We start from the raw sequence: 24,020 nt of genomic DNA, 5'->3' as shown, positions 1-24,020 counted from the left end.
AAACAAACAAAAAAAAAACACATATATTATATAATACACACACACACACACACACACACACACACACACTATATAATATACATATGTATTATATTATATACCGTATTTTTCGCTTTATAAGACGCACTTTTGTTCCCCCAAATTTTGGGGGACAGTAGGGGGTGAGTCTTATAAGCTGAATATACGGGGGGGGGGGGGGTATATATATATGTACACTGCAGGGTCCAGGGGAGGTGGGGGCAGCAGCTCTGGAGCGCAGGGGAACGCTGCGGGCTGCAGCCTTTGATCTCCTGCTCCCGCTCATATAATATGCACAGCCGCTGTCCATCTCCAATGGTGCTGAAATCGCACGCAGTGATGGGGTGGGGCAGCGGTGCATATTATATGTCTCTGCATCCCAGTGTGATCGCACATGCCCCCCTGTGTTAGATTTGGCCCCCAGGCTGCTGCTCAATCTAAAATAAAAAATCTTTACTTACCCCTGCAGCGTTTCTCCCCGTGTCCCTGCTTCCACTGTGATCAGGCAGGCAGAGATCTGTCTGCTGTGCAGATCACATGACCGCACTGAGAACCAGGAAGTGGAAGAACAGAAGCACAGAGGGAGACAGGAGGGAGCTCAGCGCTGCAGGAGGTAAGGAAAGAGGGTTTTATTTTACTATGGGCAGCAGCAGGGGGGGTGATATCTAACACAGGGGGACTTGTGCGATCTATATAGGGGCCATGGGCAGCACTATGGGGGCGATATCTAACACAGGGGGACTTGTGCGATCTATAGGGGCCATGGGCAGCACTATGGGGGCGATATCTAACAAAGGGGGACTTGTGCGATCTATAGGGGCCATGGGCAGCACTATGGGGGCGATATCTAACACAGGGGGACTTGTGCGATCTATATAGGGGCTATGGGGAGCAGTATGGGGGCGATATCTAACACAGGGGGACTTGTGCGATCTATAGGGGCCATGGGCAGCACTATGGGGGCGATATCTAACACAGAGGGACTTGTGTGATCTATATAGGGGCCATGGACAGCACTATGGGGGCGATATCTAACACAGGGGAACGTGTGCAATCCATAGGCAGCACAGGGAACATGTGCAATTCATAGGGGACCATAGGCAGCACAGGGGAATGTATGCAATCCATAGGGGGCCATAGGCAGCACAGGGGAACGTGTGCAATCCATAGGGGACCATAGGCAGCACAGGGGAATGTATGCAATCCATAGGGGGGCCATAGGCAGCACAGGGGAATGTATGCAATCCATAGGGGGCCATAGGCAGCACAGGGGAACGTGTGCCATCACAAGGGGGCTATATTCAATATAAGGGGGCCATATCCAGATTAAGGGGGCTAATTTTAGGATGGGGGGCTATGAGGGACATATATCCTATATGATTTGTTGAGGGACACTGGCATTATAAGATGGACCCCATTTTACATTAAAAAAAAATAAATTTGGGGGTGCGTCTTATAATCAGGTGCGTCTTATAAAGCGAAAAATACGGTAATACACATATATACATTATATATATTATATACACACATAGTATAATATATAATGTATTATATAATATATCTCATATATATACACATATATATATATATGTGAGATAATATATGTATATATAATGTATTATATAGTGTGTGTGTGTGTGTGTGTGTGTGTGTGTGTGTGTGTGTGTGTGTGTGTGTGTGTGTGTGTGTGTGTGTGTGTGTGTGTGTGTGTGTGTGTGTGTGCGTGCGCGCACAGTGCCTACAAGTAGTATTCAACCACCTGCAGGTTTACACATTCGGAATTAACTTGGCATTGTGACATTTGGACTGTAGATCAGCCTGGAAGTGTGAAATGCAGCAAAAAAGAATGTTATTTCTTTTTTCTTTTTTTTTTTTTTTAAATGGTGAAAAGTTTATTCAGAGGGTCATTTATTATTCAACCCCTCAAACCACAAGAATTCTGTTTGGTTCCCCTAAAGTATTAAGAAGTATTTCAGGCACAAAGAACAATGAGCTTCACATGTTTGGATTAATTATCTCTTTTTCCAGCCTTTTCTGACTAATTAAGACCCTCCCCAAACTTGTGAACAGCACTCATACTTGATCAACATGGGAAAGACAAAGGAGCATTCCAAGGCCATCAGAGACAAGATCGTGGAGGGTCACAAGGCTGGCAAGGGGTACAAAACCCTTTCCAAGGAGTTGGGCCTACTTGTCTCCACTGTTGGGAGCATCATCCGGAAGTGGAAGGCTTATGGAACTACTGTTAGCCTTCCACGGCCTGGACAGCCTTTGAACGTTTCCACCCGTGCCGAGGCCAGGCTTGTCCGAAGAGTCAAGGCTAACCCAAGGACAACAAGGAAGGAGCTCCGGGAAGATCTCATGGCAGTGGGGACATTGGTTTCAGTCAATACCATAAGTAACGTACTCCACCGCAATGGTCTCCGTTCCAGACGAGCCCGTAAGGTACCTTTACTTTCAAAGCGTCATGTCAAGGCTCGTCTACAGTTTGCTCATGATCACTTGGAGGACTCTGAGACAGACTGGTTCAAGGTTCTCTGGTCTGATGAGACCAAGATCGAGATCTTTGGTGCCAACCACACACGTGACGTTTGGAGACTGGATGGCACTGCATACAACCCCAAGAATACCATCCGTACAGTAAAGCATGGTGGTGGCAGCATCATGCTGTGGGGCTGTTTCTCAGCCAAGGGGCCTGGCCATCTGGTCCGCATCCATGGGAAGATGGATAGCACGGCCTACCTGGAGATTTTGGCCAAGAACCTCCGCTCCTCCATCAAGGATCTTAAGATGGGTCGTCATTTCATCTTCCATCAAGACAACGACCCAAAGCACACAGCCAAGAAAACCAAGGCCTGGTTCAAGAGGGAAAAAATCAAGGTGTTGCAGTGGCCTAGTCAGTCTCCTGACCTTAACCCAATTGAAAACTTGTGGAAGGAGCTCAAGATTAAAGTCCACATGAGACACCCAAAGAACCTAGATAACTTGGAGAAGATCTGCATGGAGGAGTGGGCCAAGATAACTCCAGAGACCTGTGCCGGCCTGATCAGGTCTTCTAAAAGACGATTATTAGCTGTAATTGCAAACAAGGGTTATTCCACAAAATATTAAACCTAGGGGTTGAATAATAATTGACCCACACTTTTATGTTGAAAATTTATTAAAATTTAACTGAGCAACATAACTTGTTGGTTTGTAAGATTTATGCATCTGTTAATAAATCCTGCTCTTGTTTGAAGTTTGCAGGCTCTAACTTATTTGCATCTTATCAAACCTGCTAAATCTGCAGGGGGTTGAATACTACTTGTAGGCACTGTATGTATATATATACACACACACACACACACACAATTATATAATATATACATATATATACACACACATACATACATACATACCTACATATATATATATATATATATATATATATGTATATACACACACATATACACACTGAGGTAGCACGGTCGGCTGCGCAGCAGAAGACACGGGATCCAGGCATTAAGTTTCACAGCACACGGTTTAATGTCCAAACAAAAGTCCACACCAATATACATGTGCCTCTCCAGCAGAGAACTCAGGGAGTTGTGTTCACTCCCTCACACCCGGCACACCTGCCCTTGTTCCTGTTTGCATTTAACCCTTCCTTCAGCCTGTAAGGAAACAGCATTAACCCTAGAGTGGATGTACTTTCTATCATGGAGTGAGCACAACCGTGGCGAGACATACCGGCCGTCATAGACAACCCCGGTCACAGTCTCACATACCACCCCCCTCAGTTCAAGCGTGCGGGGTTGAACTCCCGCCATCAAACACGGGCCGCGGGATAAGGCATCGGCGTTGCCCTGCAACCCACCGGCCCTATGTTCAACCGTAAACCGGAAGTTCTGCAGAGAAAGGAACCACCGGGTAACCCGGGCATTCCGTTCCTTGGCGGACCTCATCCAGACCAGTGGAGAGTGATCCGTCACCAAGCGAAACTGCCGTCCCAGCAGGTAATAGCGTAGGGACTCCAAGGCCCACTTGATCGCCAGGCACTCCTTCTCCACTACGCTATAATTCCGCTCGGGAGGGGTGAGCTTCCTACTTAAGAAGGTGACGGGGTGTTCCTCCCCCTGAACCACCTGAGACAGTACTGCCCCCAGGCCGACCTCTGAGGCGTCAGTCTGTACTATGAACTCCTTCCGGAAATCAGGGTGTACAAGAACGGGCTGTCCGCACAGGACTCTCTTCAGGGCCCGGAAGGAGTCCTCGGCCTGCGGAGTCCAGCGCACCATGACGGACTTCTTGCCTTTGAGAAGGTCCGTCAAGGGGGCTGATAGTCCCGCAAAATCCTTTACAAACCTCCTGTAGTACCCCACGATACCCAGGAAGGCCCTAACCTGCTTCGTGGTCAGGGGTCTAGGCCACTTCTGGATCGCCTCAACCTTGTTAATTTGGGGCTTAATCACTCCTTGGCCTATCACGTAGCCCAAGTAGCGGGCTTCCGTGAGTCCCAACGCACATTTCTTGGGATTGGCTGTCAATCCGGCTGTTCGAAGCGCGTCCACCACCGCTTGTACCTGTTCCAAGTGGGTCTGCCAATCGGAGCTGTAAATAATGATGTCATCAAGGTACGCTGATGCATACGCCTGGTGGGGTTCCAGCACTAAGTCCATCAACCTCTGGAACGTGGCCGGAGCGCCATGTAACCCAAAAGGCAAGACAACATAGTGGAAGAGACCCTCCGGCGTAACAAAAGCGGTTTTCTCCTTGGCGGACTCCGTCAGTGGCACCTGCCAGTACCCCTTGGTCAGGTCGAGCGTGGTAAAATACCGCGCCTGTCCCAGCCTATCAATCAGCTCATCCACCCTGGGCATGGGGTAGAGATCGAACTTGGATATTTCGTTCAATCTCCTAAAGTCATTGCAGAACCTTAAGGAGCCATCGGGTTTTGGTATTGGGACAATCGGACTAGCCCATTCACTCCGGGATTTTTCGATGACCCCCAGGCGTAACATTGTCTTTACTTCCTCCGATATGGCTTGTCGTCGAGCCTCCGGTACCCGGTATGACTTCAGGCGTACCTTCAGGTGGGGCTCGGTGACAATATCATGTCGTATCACACTGGTCCTACCGGGCAGCTCGGAGAAGACATCGGGGTTCTGCTGAACCAACCGTCTGGCCTCTCGCCTCTGAGTCTTGGTGAGGGCTTCTCCAATCCTTACTTCCGGTTCGTCCTCTCCGGAGGTCGCTGGAGCCGGAGGTGAACGACCCGAAGAGGAGGGAGATGGGGAAAAAAAAACAGCCATCAGGCTTTCCCGTTCCTGCCAAGGTTTTAATAGGTTGACATGGTATATTTGTTCAGGTTTCCGCCTACCGGGCTGCAATACTTTATAGTTAACCACCCCGACTCTTTCCTTTATCTCGTAGGGGCCTTGCCACTGAGCCAGGAATTTACTCTCCGCCGTGGGGATTAATACCAACACCCGATCCCCGGGTTTAAAGGTCCGCACGGTGGCTTGTCTATTGTAGCGGCCGCTTTGCACGGCCTGAGCCTCCTGTAAATGCTCCTTCACAATTGGCATGACCGCGCTTATGCGGTTCTGCATACCCAAAATGTGTTCAATCACACTTTTATGGGGGGTGGGCTCTTGCTCCCATGTTTCCTTTGCCAGGTCCAACAATCCCCGGGGATGTCGCCCGTATAACAATTCAAAAGGCGAAACCCCCGTGGATGCCTGTGGCACCTCACGGATGGCAAACATCAAATAGGGAAGCATCATATCCCAGTCTTTCCAGTCTTTTGAAATTACCCTTTTGAGCATGGTTTTCAGGGTTTTATTGAAACGCTCGACTAAACCGTCCGTTTGAGGATGATACACAGACGTACGCAACTGCTTGATCTGGAGTAGCCGGCATAGCTCTTTGGTCACTTTAGACATGAATGGGGTCCCCTGATCCGTAAGGATCTCCTTGGGCAACCCCACCCGGCAGAACACAGCAAACAACTCCCGAGCTATAAGCTTTGCTGCAGTATGTCTGAGAGGTATCGCCTCGGGATACCGGGTGGCATAGTCAACGATCACTAGGATGTGTTGGTGCCCTCGAGCGGACTTTACGAGGGGCCCCACCAGATCCATCCCTATCCGTTCAAAAGGGACTTCTATAATGGGTAACGGTACCAACGGACTGCGAAAATGGGTCAGGGGTGCGGTAAGCTGACACTCCGGGCAGGTTTTGCAGAACCGTTTTACCTCCCCAAAGACTCCGGGCCAATAGAACCTTTGCAATATTCGCTCCTGCGTTTTCTTGACCCCTAGGTGGCCACTCATCAGGTGTTTATGAGCCAAGTCGAAGACCCGCCGACGATGCGGCTGGGGCACCACCAACTGCTCTACCCCCACGCCCCGTATTTCATCTACCCGGTAGAGTAAATCCTGCTTAAGAGCGAAATGGGGGTACCTTACCTGGGCACCAGGCAGCTGTGCCACCCCGTCAATTACTGTCACCCGACTCCGGGCATGTATTAATGTAGGGTCCTGGAGTTGGGCAGTCCCAAACATGTCCGGGGACGCCTCCAACTCCGGGATGGGCTCGACCATTTCAGCCTCTCCTGCCAATACCTCTAGGGGTGACCTATCGGGTTCACACTCTGTCCCTATCATGGGGACCCCTACGGCAGGTGTCCCAGATTCAGGATTGTAGGGCTCAGGTCCCGGACTGACCAATATCTGAGGAGACTTTGGGGGTCCCTTCCATAAAGTCCAAAAGAAGGGAATTTTGTTTACTTACCGTAAATTCCTTTTCTTCTAGCTCCAATTGGGAGACCCAGACAATTGGGTGTATAGCTATGCCTCCGGAGGCCACACAAAGTATTACACTAAAAGTGTAAAGCCCCTCCCCTTCAGCCTATACACCCCCCGTGCTGCCACGGGCTCATCAGTTTTGGTGCAAAAGCCAGAAGGAGGAAAAAATTATAAACTGGTTTAAAGTAAATTCAATCCGAAGGAATATCGGAGAACTGAAACCATTCAATATGAACAACATGTGTATACAAAAACAGGGGCGGGTGCTGGGTCTCCCAATTGGAGCTAGAAGAAAAGGAATTTACGGTAAGTAAACAAAATTCCCTTCTTTGTCGCTCCTTATTGGGAGACCCAGACAATTGGGACGTCCAAAAGCAGTCCCTGGGTGGGTAGATAATACCTCATAATAGAGCCGTAACGGCTCCGTCCTACAGGTGGGCAACCGCCGCCTGAAGGACTTGCCTACCTAGGCTGGCATCTGCCGAAGCATAGGTATGCACCTGATAGTGTTTCGTGAAAGTGTGCAGGCTCGACCAGGTAGCTGCCTGACACACCTGCTGAGCCGTAGCCTGGTGTCGCAAGGCCCAGGACGCTCCCACAGCCCTGGTAGAATGGGCCTTCAGTCCTGAGGGAACCGGAAGCCCCGAGGAACGGTAAGCTTCGAGAATTGGTTCCTTGATCCACCGAGCCAGGGTGGATTTGGAAGCTTGTGTCCCTTTACGCTGGCCAGCGACAAGGACAAAGAGTGCATCCGAGCGGCGCAGGGGCGCCGTACGAGAAATGTAGAGTCTGAGTGCTCTCACCAGATCTAACAAGTGCAAATCCTTTTCACATTGGTGAACTGGATGAGGACAAAACGAGGGTAAGGAGATGTCCTGATTGAGATGAAAAGGTGATACCACCTTAGGGAGGAATTCCGGAACCGGACGCAGAACCACCTTGTCCTGGTGAAACACCAGGAAAGGAGCTTTGCATGATAACGCTGCCAACTCAGACACTCTCCGAAGTGAGGTGACTGCTACTAGAAAAACCACTTTCTGCGAAAGGCGTGCGAGCGAAATATCCCTCATTGGCTCGAACGGTGGTTTCTGAAGAACCATCAGCACCCTGTTCAGATCCCAGGGTTCTAACGGACGCTTGTAAGGAGGGACGATGTGACAAACCCCTTGCAGGAACGTGCGTACCTGTGGGAGTCTGGCCAGGCGCTTCTGAAAAAACACAGAGCGCAGAGACTTGTCCCTTAAGGGAGCCTAGCGACAAACCCTTTTCCAATCCGGATTGAAGAAAGGACAGAAAAGTGGGCAAGGCAAATGGCCAGGGAGAAAACCCCTGAGCAGAGCACCACGACAGGAATATTTTCCACGTCCTGTGGTAGATCTTGGCGGACGTTGGTTTCCTAGCCTGTCTCATAGTGGCAATGACCTCTTGAGATAATCCTGAAGACGCTAGGATCCAGGACTCAATGGCCACACAGTCAGGTTGAGGGCCGCAGAATTCAGATGGAAAAACGGCCCTTGAGACAGCAAATCTGGTCGGTCTGGCAGTGCCCACGGTTGGCCGACCGTGAGATGCCACAGATCCGGGTACCACGACCTCCTCGGCCAGTCTGGAGCGACGAGGATGGCGCGGCGGCAGTCGGCCCTGATCTTGCGTAACACTCTGGGCAACAGTGCCAGAGGAGGAAACACATAAGGAAGTTGAAACTGCGACCAATCCTGAACTAAGGCGTCTGCCGCCAGAGCTCTGTGATCTTGAGATCGAGCCATGAATGTTGGGACCTTGTTGTTGTGCCGTGACGCCATGAGGTCGACGTCCGGCATCCCCCAGCGGCAACAGATCTCCTGAAACACGTCCGGGTGAAGGGACCATTCCCCTGCGTCCATGCCCTGGCGACTGAGAAAGTCTGCTTCCCAGTTTTCTACGCCCGGGATGTGAACTGCGGATATGGTGGATGCTGTGGCTTCCACCCACAGCAGAATCCGCCGGACTTCCTGGAAGGCTTGCCGACTGCGTGTCCCACTGGGGGTAGGAAGGATTTCCCCTTCGATAATGAGGTGGGAAGAAGCCACCACCGAAGGGAAGCTTTGGTTGCCTGAGAGAGGGAGACGTTCCTGTCTAGGGACGTCGGCATCCTGTCCCACTTGCGTAGGATGTCCCATTGAAGAGGACGCAGGTGAAACTGCGCGAAAGGGACTGCTTCCATTGCTGCCACCATCTTCCCCAGGAAGTGCATGAGGCGCCTCAAGGGGTGTGACCGACCTTGAAGGAGAGATTGCACCCCTGTCTGTAGTGAACGCTGTTTGTCCAGCGGAAGCTTCACTATCGCTGGAAGAGTATGAAACTCCATGCCAAGATATGTCAGCGATTGGACCGGTGTCAGATTTGACTTTGGAAAATTGATGATCCACCCGAAACTCTGGAGAATCTCCAGAGTAACGTTGAGGCTGTGTTGGCATGCCTCTTGAGAGGGTGCCTTGACCAGCAGATCGTCCAAGTAAGGGATCACTGAGTGACCCTGAGAGTGGAGGACCGCAACTACTGTAGCCATGACCTTGGTGAAAACCCTTGGGGCTGTCGCCAGGCCGAACGGCAGTGCCGCGAACTGAAGGTGTTCGTCTCCTATGGCGAAGCGCAAGAAGCGCTGATGCTCTGGAGCAATCGGTACGTGGAGATAAGCATCCTTGATATCGATCGATGCTAGGAAATCTCCTTGGGACATTGAGGCGATGACGGAGCGGAGGGATTCCATCCGGAACCGCCTGGTCCTTACGTGTTTGTTGAGCAGTTTTAGGTCCAAAACAGGACGGAAGGACCCGTCCTTCTTTGGAACCACAAACAGGTTGGAGTAGAAACCGTGACCCTGTTGCTGAAAAGGAACCGGGACCACCACTCCTTCTGCCTTCAGAATGCCCACCGCCTGCAGAAGAGCCTCGGCTCGCTCGGGAGGCGGAGATGTTCTGAAGAATCGAGTCGGAGGACGAGAGCTGAACTCTATCCTGTAACCGTGAGACAAAATGTCTCTCACCCAACGGTCTTTTACTTGTGGCAGCCAGGTGTCGCAAAAGCGGGAGAGCCTGCCACCGACCGAGGATGCGGTGTGAGGAGGCCGTAAGTCATGAGGAAGCCGCCTTGTTAGCGGCACCTCCGGCGGTCTTTTTAGGGCGTGATTTAGACCGCCATGCGTCGGAGTTCCTCTGATCCTTCTGAGGCCTTTTGGACGAGGAGAATTGGGACCTGCCCGCACCCCGAAAGGACCGAAACCTCGACTGTCCCCTCCTCTGTTGGGGTGTTTTTGGTTTGGCCTGGGGTAAGGATGTTTCCTTTCCCTTGGATTGTTTGATGATTTCATCCAATCTCTCACCAAACAAACGGTCGCCAGAAAATGGCAATCCAGTTAAGCACTTTTTGGAAGCCGAATCTGCCTTCCATTCCCGCAGCCACAAGGCCCTGCGTATTGCCACCGAATTGGCGGCTGCAACCGCCGTACGGCTCGCAGAGTCCAGGACAGCATTAATAGCGTAGGACGCAAATGCCGACGTTTGAGAGGTTATGGACGCCACCTGCGGCGCAGACGTACGTGTGAGTGCGTCAATTTGCGCCTGACCAGCTGAGATAGCTTGGAGTGCCCATACGGCTGCGAATGCTGGAGCAAAAGACGCGCCGATAGCTTCATAGATGGATTTCAACCAGAGCTCCATCTGTCTGTCAGTGGCATCCTTGAGTGAAGCCCCATCTTCAACTGCCACTATGGATCTAGCCGCCAGTCTGGAGATTGGAGGATCCACCTTGGGACACTGAGTCCAGCCCTTGACCACGTCAGGGGGGAAAGGGTAACGTGTATCCTTAAGGCGCTTGGAAAAACGCTTATCTGGACAAGATCGGTGTTTCTGGACTGCCTCTCTGAAGTCAGAGTGGTCTAGAAACATACTCTTTGTACGCTTTGGAAACCTGAAACGGAATTTCTCCTGCTGAGAAGCTGACTCCTCCACTGGAGGAGCTGAGGGAGAAATATCCAACATTTCATTGATGGACGCAATAAGATCATTCACTATGGCGTCCCCATCAGGAGTATCAAGGTTGAGAGCGGCTTCAGGATCAGAATCCTGATCAGCTACCTCCGCTTCATCATACAGAGAGTCCTCTCGCTGAGACCCTGAACAATGTGATGATGTCGAGGGGATTTCATAGCGAGCTCGCTTAGTCGGTCTGGGGCTGCGGTCCGTGTCAGAGACCTCACCCTGGGATCCATGAGACACCCCGGGAGGACATTGCTGTTCCAACTGAGGGGGACCAGGGTGCAATGATTGCACAGTGCCCATGGCTTGAGATGCCGGCCTGGACTGCAAGGCTTCTAATATCTTAGCCATAGTCTCAGAAAGTCTTTCAGTAAAAACTGCAAACTCCGTCCCTGTCACCTGGACAGTGTTAACAGGTGGTTCTCCCTGGGCCACCCTTAGCAGAGGCTCCGGCTGAGAAAGTGCCACAGGGGCCGAGCATTGCACACAATGAGGGTCAGTGGAACCTGCCGGCAGTATAGCCGTACATGCTGCACAGGCAGCATAGTAAGTCTGTGCTTTGGCACCCTTGCTATTTGTGGACGACATGCTGTTGTCTCCTCTGAGCAATACAGGAGGGTATATAGCCAAAAATCAACAGTGCACCATACAGTGTAAAGTATAGTCTATAATCATATAATCTATAAGTACACTTCTGCACTAGTGGGGCCAGCACCACAGGTGCTGCTTACCGCCTGCGCAAAGCGGTTGTGTGGGCACCAGAATTCCTGCCTGGGTCTCCCTGAGCTTGTCTGTCCTCTCCAGCGTTAGCAGAGCTGAGAGGAATGGCTGCCGGCGTCCTGAGGAGAGGAGGGAGCCGTGGGCGTGACCCAGAAAAGTGCGGGAACTGGTGCCCCACTGTGCAGAGTGAGGGGGGTGGAGTATGCAAAGCATGCTCCAGCCCTCAGTGCTGCAGTGCTGTACAGCGTCCCGCCCTTCCCCTGACTGGCAGGGCTGGGGGCGGGAAGAAAGAGAGACTAGGCCGCAAAAAGCCGGGGACTCGAGTTATAAGCGCGGCCGCCGTATAAGCGCGGTCGGCGCGGAAGTCCCCGGCGCACTAACAGTCCCAGCCGCGCCGCAGTGATAACCATGGCAGCGGCGGTCAGCGCGGCAGTCCCCCTACACAAACACACTCAGCGACGCTGAAGTGTGTAATGGCACAAACGCAGTCAGCGCTGCGGTCCCCGGTGCACTAGCACACCCAGCAATGCTGGAGTGTTGCTGTGTGCGGTCCCCACGGGGACACAGAGTACCTCAAAGTAGCAGGGCCATGTCCCTGAACGATACTCGGCTCCTATCCAGCAGGGTCCTCAGGAGCTGTGGATGGAGCACGGTCTCCTGTGCCTGGAGACCGATAGGATCCCACTTCACCCAGAGCCCTAAGGGGGATGGGGAAGGAAAACAGCATGTGGGCTCCAGCCTCCGTACCCGCAATGGATACCTCAACCTTAACAACACCGCCGACAAGAGTGGGGTGAGAAGGGAGCATGCTGGGGGCCCTGTTATGGGCCCTCTTTTCTTCCATCCGACATAGTCAGCAGCTGCTGCTGACTAAGCTGTGGAGCTATGCGTGGATGTCTGCCTCCTTCGCACAAAGCATAAAAACTGATGAGCCCGTGGCAGCACGGGGGGTGTATAGGCTGAAGGGGAGGGGCTTTACACTTTTAGTGTAATACTTTGTGTGGCCTCCGGAGGCATAGCTATACACCCAATTGTCTGGGTCTCCCAATAAGGAGCGACAAAGAAATAGGGCAGATCCCTTCCTAGGATCACGTCATAGGGAAGAGTGTTAAGAAGTCCCACCTCATGTTGCACCTGACCGCAAGGTGCTGTGATGGTGACAATCCCTGTGGGATAGTCTCGGCGGTCCCCATGTATGCAAACCACCCCCACGGTACGTCCTGTGGCCTTTACTTTAGCCCTCAAGGTGGATCGCACAAGGGTCACTAAGCTTCCGGAATCCAACAATCCTGTAACCGGACATCCATTCACCTGTATTTGGCACAAGTGGGGCTCCGTCTCTGGGGAGACCAGGTCAGCGGTACACACCACCTGAGCATACATTGAACCCCGCCGGGTAACCCCACAATCCATGGGCTCCGTGGTGAGTGGACACTGGGCTTCCATATGTCCCACCCGCTGGCACCGCCAACATCTAATGGGGACGGAAACCCCCTTGACGGGTTGTCGTTTAGGGTACAGAACCTTCCGGACCTCAGGATTGGCGGCCGCGGCCTCAGACGGGACGGTAGGGGACTCCTGCACCGTTGTCAGCGGTGGGTCCTTGGCCCTAGGCTTGGAGGGGCCAGACCGACGGGCGGTACGCAAAGTCTCAGTGTCCCGTATCAAGTCCTGCATAGCCACATGCCGCTCTACCAGGGACACTAATTGGTCCAGGGTACTCGGGTCACCCTGTCCTACCCACCGTTGAACGGTGACGGGTAAAGTGCGCACAAAACGATCCACTACTACCCTTTCCACCATCTGCGCCGGGCTCAGAGTGTCAGGCTGCAACCACTTTTTTACAAGATGCAATAAGTCATAGGCCTGGGAGCGTACGGGTTTGCCTTCCTCATAGAACCACTGATTTACCCGCTGAGCCCGTACATAGGTATTCACCCCCAACCGTGCCAGTATTTCGGCTTTTAGGGTCACATAGTCAATGGCGTCCTCGGTACAGAGGTCCAGGTATGCTTTTTGGGGTTCCCCCGTCAGATAGGGCGACAATACCTCAGCCCACTGGGGGGTCGGCAGCTTTTCCCGCTCGGCCACCCGCTCAAACACCGCCAGGAACGCTTCCACATCATCCCCCGGGGTCATCTTTTGCAACGCTTGTCTCACCGCTTTCCGGACGCTGCCGTCATCACCCGGTCCCGGGGTTGTTGCTGCCGGTCCGGCACGGATCGACTTGGCCAGGAGAACCATCTGTTCTTGATGTCTTTGTTCCTGCAATTGTAAGGCTTGCTGCTGACGTGCATTGGCCTGAACCAGCTGTTCTTGGTGTCTTTGTTCCTGCGATTTCAAGGATTGGAGCAGGTGTGCATTGGTCTGTTGCTGCTGTGCATTAGCCTGTTGTTGCTGTGCATTAGCCTGTTGTTGCTGTGCATTAGCCTGAGCCAAATGCTTTAGTATGTCCTCCATGGAGTCGCTGGGTTTGGGCCGTAGTATAGCCGCTTGAATCCAGGACATGTGCTACCGGGTCACCAGAAAAGGAAGCTACACCTCACCGGCTGGGATGCCCGCCGATTCTCCACCATATGTGAGGTAGCACGGTCGGCTGCGCAGCAGAAGACACGGGATCCAGGCATTAAGTTTCACAGCACACGGTCTAATGTCCAAACAAAAGTCCACACCAATATACATGTGCCTCTCCAGCAGAGAACTCAGGGAGTTGTGTTCACTCCCTCACACCCGGCACACCTGCCCTTGTTCCTGTTTGCATTTAACCCTTCCTTCAGCCTGTAAGGAAACAGCATTAACCCTAGAGTGGATGTACTTTCTATCATGGAGTGAGCACAACCGGGGCGAGACATACCGGCTGTCATAGACAACCCCGGTCACAGTCTCACAACACACACACACACATATACACACACATACATACATACATACATATATACACACACACACACACACACACACACACACACACACACACACAGTGGAACCTTGGATTAAGAGTGGCTTAGCTTTGCAAGACAAGCAAAGTTTTCTAAAAATGTGTAACTTGGGTTAAGAGCAATGCTTTGCAATAAGAGCAAATGCTGACCGTACCAACTTCTGGTTCTGTCCTTTCACCACGCTCTGACCCACCCTGAAGGTAACTTTCTGTACATATGTACTGTATACACCATTGCACAGTACAGTATATACTAAAAAGCAGGTCTATCAATTTGCATTTGTGGATACAGTATTGTACTTTCTGCTGTCCAGTGCAGCGCATTGCCTGTACTGTAATCTAATTGCCTGTGCACTATTCCTGACCCACATTTGGCTTAGTGCTGCCCTTATTTGGGGGAGAATAGATTTGGGGTGGGGTTTTTTTTGTCTATTGTACTCCAATAAAAGGTTGTCATATTTATACATCATTTTCTCTCTATAGTGCCTCTCGCACACCAACAATGCTTGTATAAGCTAACATGCAGTTTAATTTGTTTTATGTGTTTTTTACTGTACAGTATTTTGTATTAGTGACTGTAATAATTTTATATGAATACAGGACATTATGTATTACAGTAATAGGTTTGTATGAATACAGTAAATATTTCTGGGCTGTGGAACGAATTGTCTGTGTTTCAATTATTTCCTATGGGAAAATTCACTTTGATATAAGAGTAACTTTGTTTAAGCGCACACTCCCGGAACCTATTTTACTTTATGCCGCCATTTGCCGAGACCTTTAAGTCTATGTGCCCACGGGACTCTATCTGCGGATTTTTCTGCATCAAAATCCGCAGCTTTCCCCCGGAATCCGCACCTTTTCATAGGTGCAGATTTGACGTGGATTTTGTTGCAGATTTTGCGATTTTTTTTGTAATTCAATTGCATAGGCAAAATCCGCACGAAAATCAGCAACAATAATTGACATGCTGCAGATTTTTCCGCACGAAAATCCGCACGATTTCCGCTGCGGAAAAATCCGTAGCGTGGGCACAGCATTTCCCAAATGCCATAGAAATGGCTGGGGAGTAGCTGTGCTGCAGATTTCTGGAAAATCCACGGCTTTTCCGCAGCGTGGGCACATAGCCTGACAGTTTATTTTTCAGGCGAAGGCTTATTTGTGTGGTCAGTCAATTCTTTTAGTGACACATCCGGGGAACACATTTTGATAAATTTTTGTTGCAATTTTTTTTTTTTTTTTATTTTAGAAAAGAAAAGAAAAAAAAAAAAAAAGTAGAGATCACCAAAATTGTGGTTTTCTGTTTTGATTTAATTTTACTTTATCGCTAAAGTTTTCATTACAGAAGTTGATTAATTTTATATTTTGATAGACTGAACTTCTTCAGACTGTGATACAAAATTTTCTCATGTCTAATTAGAATTTAATAGTAGGATTTTTGTGTACTCACCGTAAAATCTTTCTCTGAGACTTCATTGGGGGACACAGGACCATGGGTTATGCTGCTGTCACTAGGAGGCTGACACTAAGTAAACATAAAAAGTTAGCTCCTCCCTAGCAGTATACACCCCGAGCCGGAGGCGGGCTCAGATCAGTTTGGTGCACAAGCAGTAGGAGGAGTACCAGAATCACCATACATAAAACAAAGTTACAACTAAAATATTGCAGCCGTGCGAACAAGAGGTCTATGAACATAAGACCGCTGAAAATGGCAGGCAAATGCAATTAAACAACCAAAAAACAAGCAGGGTGCGTGCTGTGTCCCCCAATGAAGACTCAGAGAAAGAGATTTTACGGTGAGTACACAAAAATCCTACTACTTTCTCTATCGTTTCATTGGGGGACACAGGACCATGGGACGTCCAAAAGCAGTCCCTGGGTGGGAATACAGAAGCACCGCAGATAGGAAGAAAAAACAACGACCTCCCTCGGCGGGCTTGTACTATAATTGAATGCTGTCACCCTATTACAGGTGTGCAACTGCTGCCTGCAAGACCTTTCTCCCAAAACTAGCATCTGCCGATGCTTGGGTGTGAACATGGTAGAACCTAGTAAAGGTATGCAGGCTGGACCAGGTGGCGGCCTTGCAGACCTGGTCGGCCGATGCCGGATGCCTAATCGCCCAAGAGGCTCCCACTGCTCGGGTAGAGTGCGCCCTTACCCCCCGCAGCGGAGACTGGTCCCGAATCCGATAGGCCTCAGATATGGCGGAATGGATCCATCTGGCAATTGTGGCTTTGGATGCCGATTCACCCCTCTTGGGACCAGAAGGAAGGACAAACAGACCATCCGACTTACGGAACGGCGCGGTTCTGGAGACATAAATTCTAAGGGCGTGCACCAGGTCCAGGGTGTGCAAGGACCTTTCAAAGCTGTGAGAGGGGCCAGGACAGAAGGACGGAAGGACAATTTCTTCGTTTAGATGGAACGGGGAGACCACCTTTGGGAGAAAGGAGGGATCTGGCCGGAGAACCGCTTTGTCCTGGTGAAAAATCAAAAAGGGGGCACGACAAGAGAGCTGCCAGCTCTGACGTCCTGCGAATAGAAGTGATGGCAACGAGGAACACCACCTTCCAAGACAGGTGAGAAAGGGAAGAATCCCGCAAGGGCTCGAAGGGGGGACCCTGAAGTGACCCAGGACTAGATTAAGGTCCCACGGTTCTAGAGCCCGACGATACGGCGGGGCCAGGTGGGCAACTCCCTGGATGAAGGTCTTAACCTGTGGACAAGAGGCCAGTGGCTTCTGAAACAGGATTGACAAAGCCGATACCTGGCCCTTTAGTGTTGCGAGCGAGAGACCCGCATCTAGGCCTGACTGCAAGAATGCCAATAGGGAAGGAAGGGAGAAGGCGAGAGGAGAAGAAATGCTGTGCTCTTCACACCACCTGAAGACCTTCCACGTGTGGTAGTATATTCTTGATGAAGATGGCTTCCTGGCCCTAATCATTGTCTGTATCACTCTTGAAGAAAAAACAGCCTGAGCTAGAACCCAGGATTCAATGGCCAGGCCATCAAATTTAGGACCTTTGAGTTCTGATGGAAAAGAGGTCCCTGCTGCAGGAGATCTGGACGGTCTGGAAGACGCCACGGAGCGTCTGCGAGGAGCTGAGTGAGTTCCGCGAACCATGCTCGCCTGGGCCAGTCCGGAGCCACCAGGATGACTGGTATTCCTTCTGCCTTGATCTTCTTGAGGACCCTCGGGATCAGAGGGAGCGGAGGGAAGATGTACGGGACACTGAACTGGCTCCACGACAGGGTGAGGGCGTCGACTCCTAAAGCCAAGCGGTCGCGGCACCGCGCTTCAAATTGCGGAACCTGACAGTTGAACCGGGAGGCCATTAGGTCCACATCCGGAACTCCCCATCTGTCGCAGATCTGGTTGAAGACTTCCCGGTTGAGGGACCATTCTCCGGAGGCGAGGCCTTCCCTGCTGAGGAAGTCCGCCGCCCAATTGTCCACGCCTGGGATGTGTACCGCTGAGATCAGGGAGTGATGACACTCGGCCCAGTGCAAAATCTTCCTGACTTCTCGCATCGCCCCGACACTTCTTGTGCCTCCTTGGTGGTTGATGTACGCCACCGCCGTTGCATTGTCCGACTGGATCCTGACCGGGCAACCCTGTACTAGGTGCCGAAACTGCTGCAAGGCTAGCCGGATGGCTCTTATCTCCAGAATGTTGATCGGGAGACAACTCTCCCGCGGTGTCCATCGGCCTTGCGCTGTGTGATGCCGAAACACTGCCCCCCAGCCCTGGAGACTGGCGTCGGTGGTCACTATCTTCCAGTGGAGCGGGAGGAATGACCTTCCTGACGCGAGGTTGCGTTGATTGATCCACCAACGGAGGGAGTGGCGGGTCTCCGGCGAAAGATGAAACCTGCGGTCCAGAGAAAAGGGAGATCTGTCCCACTTCTTCAGCAAGGCCAGCTGGAGGGGCCGGAGGTGGAACTGTGCAAAGGGTACCGCTTCCATCGCCGCCACCATACGACCGAGGACTCTCATGCGGAACCTGATGGAAACTTGGCGCTGACGCCGGAGAGCGCGGAGGCCTTGTTGCAGGGAGGACATCTTCTCCTGTGTGAGGAAAACTCGCCCTTGGGTGGTATCGAATACCATGCCTAAAAAGGTGATCCGTCGGGCCGGGGTCAGAGAGGACGTCTTCCGATTGATCAGCCACCCTAACCGTGAAAGGGTGTCGATCGTGACCTGAACCCCAAGACGACAGTCCTCGAAAGAAGAACCTTTGATCAAGATATCGTCCAAGTACGGGATGACCACAACACCCATGGAATGTAGGACGGACATGGCAGCCGCCATGATCTTCGTAAAGACTCTGGGGGCGGATGCGAGGCCGAAAGGAAGAGCCGTGAACTGGAAGTGATCTTCCGCTATCGCAAAGCGGAGGAACTGTTGGTGAGAGGTGGCTATAGGGACGTGAAGATAGGCGTTTTGAATATCCAGCGATGCCAGGAATTCGCCGACCTCCATGGACGCGATCACGGACCGGAGTGACTCCATTCGAAACAGCCGAGGCCTCACCGACCTGTTTAGAAGCTTTAGGTCGAGGACGGGGCAGACAGAGCCGTCCTTCTTGGGGACCACGAAAAGGTTGGAATAGAACCCCTTGAAACGTTCTGCGGGAGGGACTGGTACCACAACTCCGGCTTGGAGGAGGGAGTCTATGGAGTGAAAGAACACGCGAGCCCGCGCGGGAGACTCGGGAGGGCGAGATAGGAAAAAACGTCTCGGTGGCTTTGACTCGAATTCTATTTTGTAGCCTGAGGTGATGATCTCTTTGACCCAGGCATCGGCGGTCAGGAGGATCCACACATGCTGGAAACGAGACAGACGCCCTCCCACGAGTCTGGCGCTGTTGCGCGCCGACCGCGAGTCACTTGGAGGAGCGTCGGCGGTAACCGGAAGAGGATTTCGTGGACTGGCGGGTACGTGAACGCCAGGCGGGATTGGTCTTGAATGACGGGGTCCTCCTGTCTCTCGGAGGAGAGCGGCTTTTTCGCGGCTGGGGAGTGGAGTTGAAGCTGCGAAAGGGCCGGAAACGAGCGGTGGGGCACCGATTCTGGAAGCGCTTGGGGCGCAATTGGGGAAGAGATGTACTCTTTCCTCCCGTCGCATCAGAGATCAACTGGTCCAGCTTATCTCCGAAAAGACGTTCCCCTAGGAAGGGCAGGGAAGTCAGTGACTTCTTAGAGGCCGCATCCGCGTTCCAGGACCGGAGCCAGAGGGCTCGACGGATGACCACATTGTTGCTGGCGGCCTGGGCCGCGCAATTGGCAGATGCCAGGGCTGCATTGAGCAGGTACTCACCCGCGAGGGAAATCTGCGAGGCAATGAGGACCAGGTCCGGATTGGCAGGAATGGCGCAGAGTCCGCAGCGTAGCGTGTCCGCCCAGGACATCAGTGCCTTCGCAACCCAAACCGAGGCAAAGGCCGGTGAGAGGGATGTGCCCGCTGCCTCAAAGGCGGAACGGGCCAACCTGTCAATAGTACGGTCCGTGGGGTCCTTGAGAGACGTACCGTTAGTAAGTGGAAGGACTGTGTGAGAAGACAAGCGGGAGATTTGGGGGGGGGGGGGGGGTTGGGGTCGACCACAGGGGAGCCTGCCCAATCCTTTTGAAGACCCTCAGGAAAGGGATAATGCAAATCAATAGACTTACCGCTGGTAAATACCTTGTCCGGCTGTTGCCTGTGGCTGCGCAGTAACTCAGCGAATTCTGGATGTCCGCTGAATGCGCTTTGGGCCCGCTTCATCCGCTTAAACGAGACCTGGGTGCTCTGGGAGGAGACTGGGTCCACCTGTACCTTTAGGGTCTGGTTTACTGCTTCTATCAGGCTATTCACCATGCGCCGAATATCAGCCGCCTGCTCTGAGTCCAGCAGGGGTGCTGCATCGGAATCATCATCGGAGTGGTGAGAAGACTCCCTGGAGGAATGATGGTCTGGACCTGGGCATGAAGGTGAAACCTGGGAAGAGGCTGAAGACGAGACCTGGCGGGTCCGCTTCTGAGCAGCCGAGGAGGTCCCTGGGACGGGGCTCACCTGCTCCGGAGGCGATTGCGTCGGGTCTGCGGGAGTCTGGGCGAGCGACGGCAGCAGGCGCAGTGCTTGCGCGATGGTCCGAGAAGCCTCAGAGAGGGAATCTACAGACTGGGACAGGGACGCTAGCCAGTCGGGGGGGGGCGGGACGCAGGGCCCTGTAGCATCTGGCGCTGTGGCGTCTGCGGTATCAGAAGCGTCGGCCGAGGAGTCCTGCGGAGGCTGCGAGTCTGTAGAACAGACGGAGCATAGTGGGGCGTCCTGGCCCTGGGTAAATTTGGTGTTGCAGGAGGAGCATGCAAAAAATAAGGCAAAGGGGGCCTGCTTGGGTCGGGTGGACTTAGCATTAGGCATGGTGAAAAAAGTACTCTCCCTGGTGGCTGCTAGGAAGGAGACAGGAGAGGGTTAACTCGTCCCTAAACTCAGAACGCTACCTAGTGAGGGCTACTCCGAAGGCTATGTGCGCACTAGAAATGTGAAGTTTCTCAAGAAAATTTCTTGAGAAACTTCTGGGAGTGAAAGATTTCCGGACCTCCGGAAAAAATCCGCACCAAATCCGCATGCGGATTTGCCGCGATTTTCCCGCGGGTGGTTCCCTGCGGATTTTGCAGGCTGTACTGCCGAAATCCGCAGAGTACCTGCGGAAATAATGAACATGCTCATTTTCTCAAGAAATTTTCTCGAGAAATTCTTCAAGGAAATTTCTTGAGAAAAATCTGCACAGTGCGCACAGCTATTTTTTTTTCCCCATAGAATTTGCTGGGAAATGTCTGCACAAAGATTGCAGACATTTCTCAAGAAATTTCCGCGGCAAATCCGCGGGTAAAATGGTCTAGTGCGCACAGAGCCTTAGGAGCAGAGCTTACCCAGGTCCTGCGTGCTGCCCACCAGTCCAGAAGAGGGAGTCCAGGAGTGAGCTGGCCAGAGAGAGTGAGAACGCCGGCGCGCTCACTCAGGGGACCAGAGACAGGCTAAAATGGCGATGGGGACGCTGGAGGAGGCTGGGGGAGGAGCAGCGTTCAGGCGCGAAAAACGGAGGATCCACAGCCCCCACCACAAGCCAGGAGGCTGAGCGGTGGGAGGAGACTGGGCCAGACGACCGGCGGCCAATAGCGCTGCAGCGGGGGCGTGGCTAGGACGCAGGAGTGACTAGGCCGAGACCGGGGTTTAAATTTTGGAGAGGGCCGGGGGAAGGTGAAGGAGAGGTCGGCCCTACCTGATCTCGGCGGCGCCGGCCCAGCGACGGATGCGGTGCAGGCAGGGCGCCCTGCCCCTGCCTGTGTACAGTGCCCTCGTCCAGGAAGACTGTGGACTCACTCCGGGGCAGAGCGTGCTGAGGCAGGGAAGTGGACATCATGATGGGGGAAGCAGCCCCCCTGCAGGAGAAGGCAGCGTGACAGGGCCCCATTGGATTACACACGCTGCGGAGATTCCATCCCTGCTGTATGCCCCTGTACGCCCTTTGGGGTGATACTGCAGGGCGAATCAGGGGTGCCCACGACAACCTGCCCACACGCGCACCCCCGGGAGTGGTACCACGGGGAAGGACGGGGGAGAGGGCCCGAAATCTCAAGCCCCTGCGACCCTGGGGAGTGGTACCCACAGGGCTGCGGAGGATGAGTGAAGAGAATACCTGCAGAGAAAAAGAAGACAGGTATGAGAGCGATGAGCGGCGCCGAAATAAAAGAAAAAAAGCGCAAAAACACAAATGGCTGAGGGGGGCCGAGACGGCCCACATCAGCCTCCTACGACACTAAGCAAAAACTGATCTGAGCCCGCCTCCGGCTCGGGGTGTATACTGCTGGGGAGGAGCTAACCTTTTTATGTTTACTTAGTGTCAACAGCATAACCCATGGTCCTGTGTCCCCCAATGAAACGATAGAGAAATTTAAATTATTTTTGGGGATTTCAACTTGCGATTGCCCGACTTAAGGCCCCGTCACACACAGATAAATCTTTGGCAGATCTGTGGTTGCAGTGAAATCATGGACATATTGTTCCATTTGTACACAGCCAAACCTGGCACTGATTGTCCACAATTTCACTGCAATCGCAGATTTATCTCTGTGTGTGACAGGGCCTTTAGACTATATGCGACAGTATTGCAAAATATAGTGAGGGGGGGAAAAAAAACAAACAAAAAAAAAAAAACACGATCTCCTATGAAGCTCATCTTGTGGCTGAGCATCACAGGAGAACCAGGACAGCAGCAACAAAGGGGTCTTCAGTCCTGCAAATGTTTCACGTTGCAACAAGCTGGAAACTGCACAATTTAATTGCCACGGTCAGAAATTGACAGCAGCATCTAAATGGTTAACAGCAACTCAGCTTTTCAGCCTTCACCACATGCTATGTCCCCAATGCAGACGTACATAATGAGCTGAATGTTTATGTAGGTTCCAATGGAAAAGGAGGATGATGATATTATTATTAAATATATATATATATATATATATATATATATATATATATATATATATATATATATATATATATATATATATATATATATATATATACATACATATATATATATACATACATACATACATACATACACATATATATATACACACACATACACACATACATACATACATATATATAGACATACACACACACACACACACACATATATACACATATACAAAAAAGAATACGTTATTCTGGATCTGCTCTGAATAGGTCAGACGTGTACAAAGACGTTGGCTCCAAATCTATGAAGTGCTAACGATTATACGGCGTCAGCCATTACTTGTACAAGGGAGCACTCAGTGCAAGCTTTATTGTTAGAAACCCCAGTAATCCGAGAATGATCTGCAATCCATCGCTATATGTACAGTATATTGTATATGAGACTGGATGAGAAGCCGCAGCACTGCACCTGGTCACCTCCTGCAGCCCCATAGAGAATAATAGGTGCAGTGCGGGCAGAGCATGAGCCTTACAAATGGTAGCAGAACATTGCGGGAAGAATGGGCTCACCTGAGAATGACTGAGTGTGATGTGTGTTCCCTGCAGGAGCGAGGAGCTGTCCTTCTCCTTCATATGTCGGCTGTTCTTGGTTCGCTGGAGTTGTTGCCGCAGCTTGGCGATCTAAGGAGTCAGTGCACAAATATGTTCTGAAACAACTTCAAATATGTCGTACGATCAGTAAGGTCTTAAAGTCATGTCCACGAGTAAAGAAATAAAATAAAAAAGGACGCATGGAATGTACATGTAATATACATCACTAATTTGGAGCTCTCTCTCTTATCTTACTCCAGAGCTGCACTCACTATGCAGTCCAATATGATAAGTGTCCCTGATCTCTGGGGAAAATGACAGCACTCCACATCTGCCACATGCACTCCCCAACCAGGGGTTAATGTAGCACCGGAATGGAACTGGCACCAGAAGAGAGCTGGAAACCAATTACGAGCAGTGCAAGGAAAACAATGTAATAATCCAAGGTGTGCCGAAAAAAGTATAGCTCCTCTATTATCCTCC

At 51.7% G+C, this 24,020-nt stretch overlaps 1 protein-coding gene across 2 annotated transcripts in view; it reads right to left on the bottom strand.

Annotated features, from left to right (window-relative positions):
- GLCCI1 (glucocorticoid induced 1) overlaps window positions 1-24,020 on the bottom strand; it is a 142,337-nt gene that overhangs the window by 77,848 nt on the left and 40,469 nt on the right. For both annotated transcript variants that reach the window (XM_075315697.1, XM_075315696.1), the window contains exon 4: window positions 23,517-23,627. In XM_075315697.1, the coding sequence (XP_075171812.1) occupies window positions 23,517-23,627 (111 nt within the window). The remainder of the gene's footprint in view (window positions 1-23,516; window positions 23,628-24,020) is intronic.

Source organism: Anomaloglossus baeobatrachus, chromosome 6 (assembly GCF_048569485.1).
Source record: "Anomaloglossus baeobatrachus isolate aAnoBae1 chromosome 6, aAnoBae1.hap1, whole genome shotgun sequence".
NCBI classification, from domain to species: Eukaryota; Metazoa; Chordata; class Amphibia; order Anura; family Aromobatidae; genus Anomaloglossus; species Anomaloglossus baeobatrachus.
The sequence above is the reverse complement of the archived record's forward strand: the minus strand, read 5'-3'. Positions and strand labels throughout refer to the sequence as shown.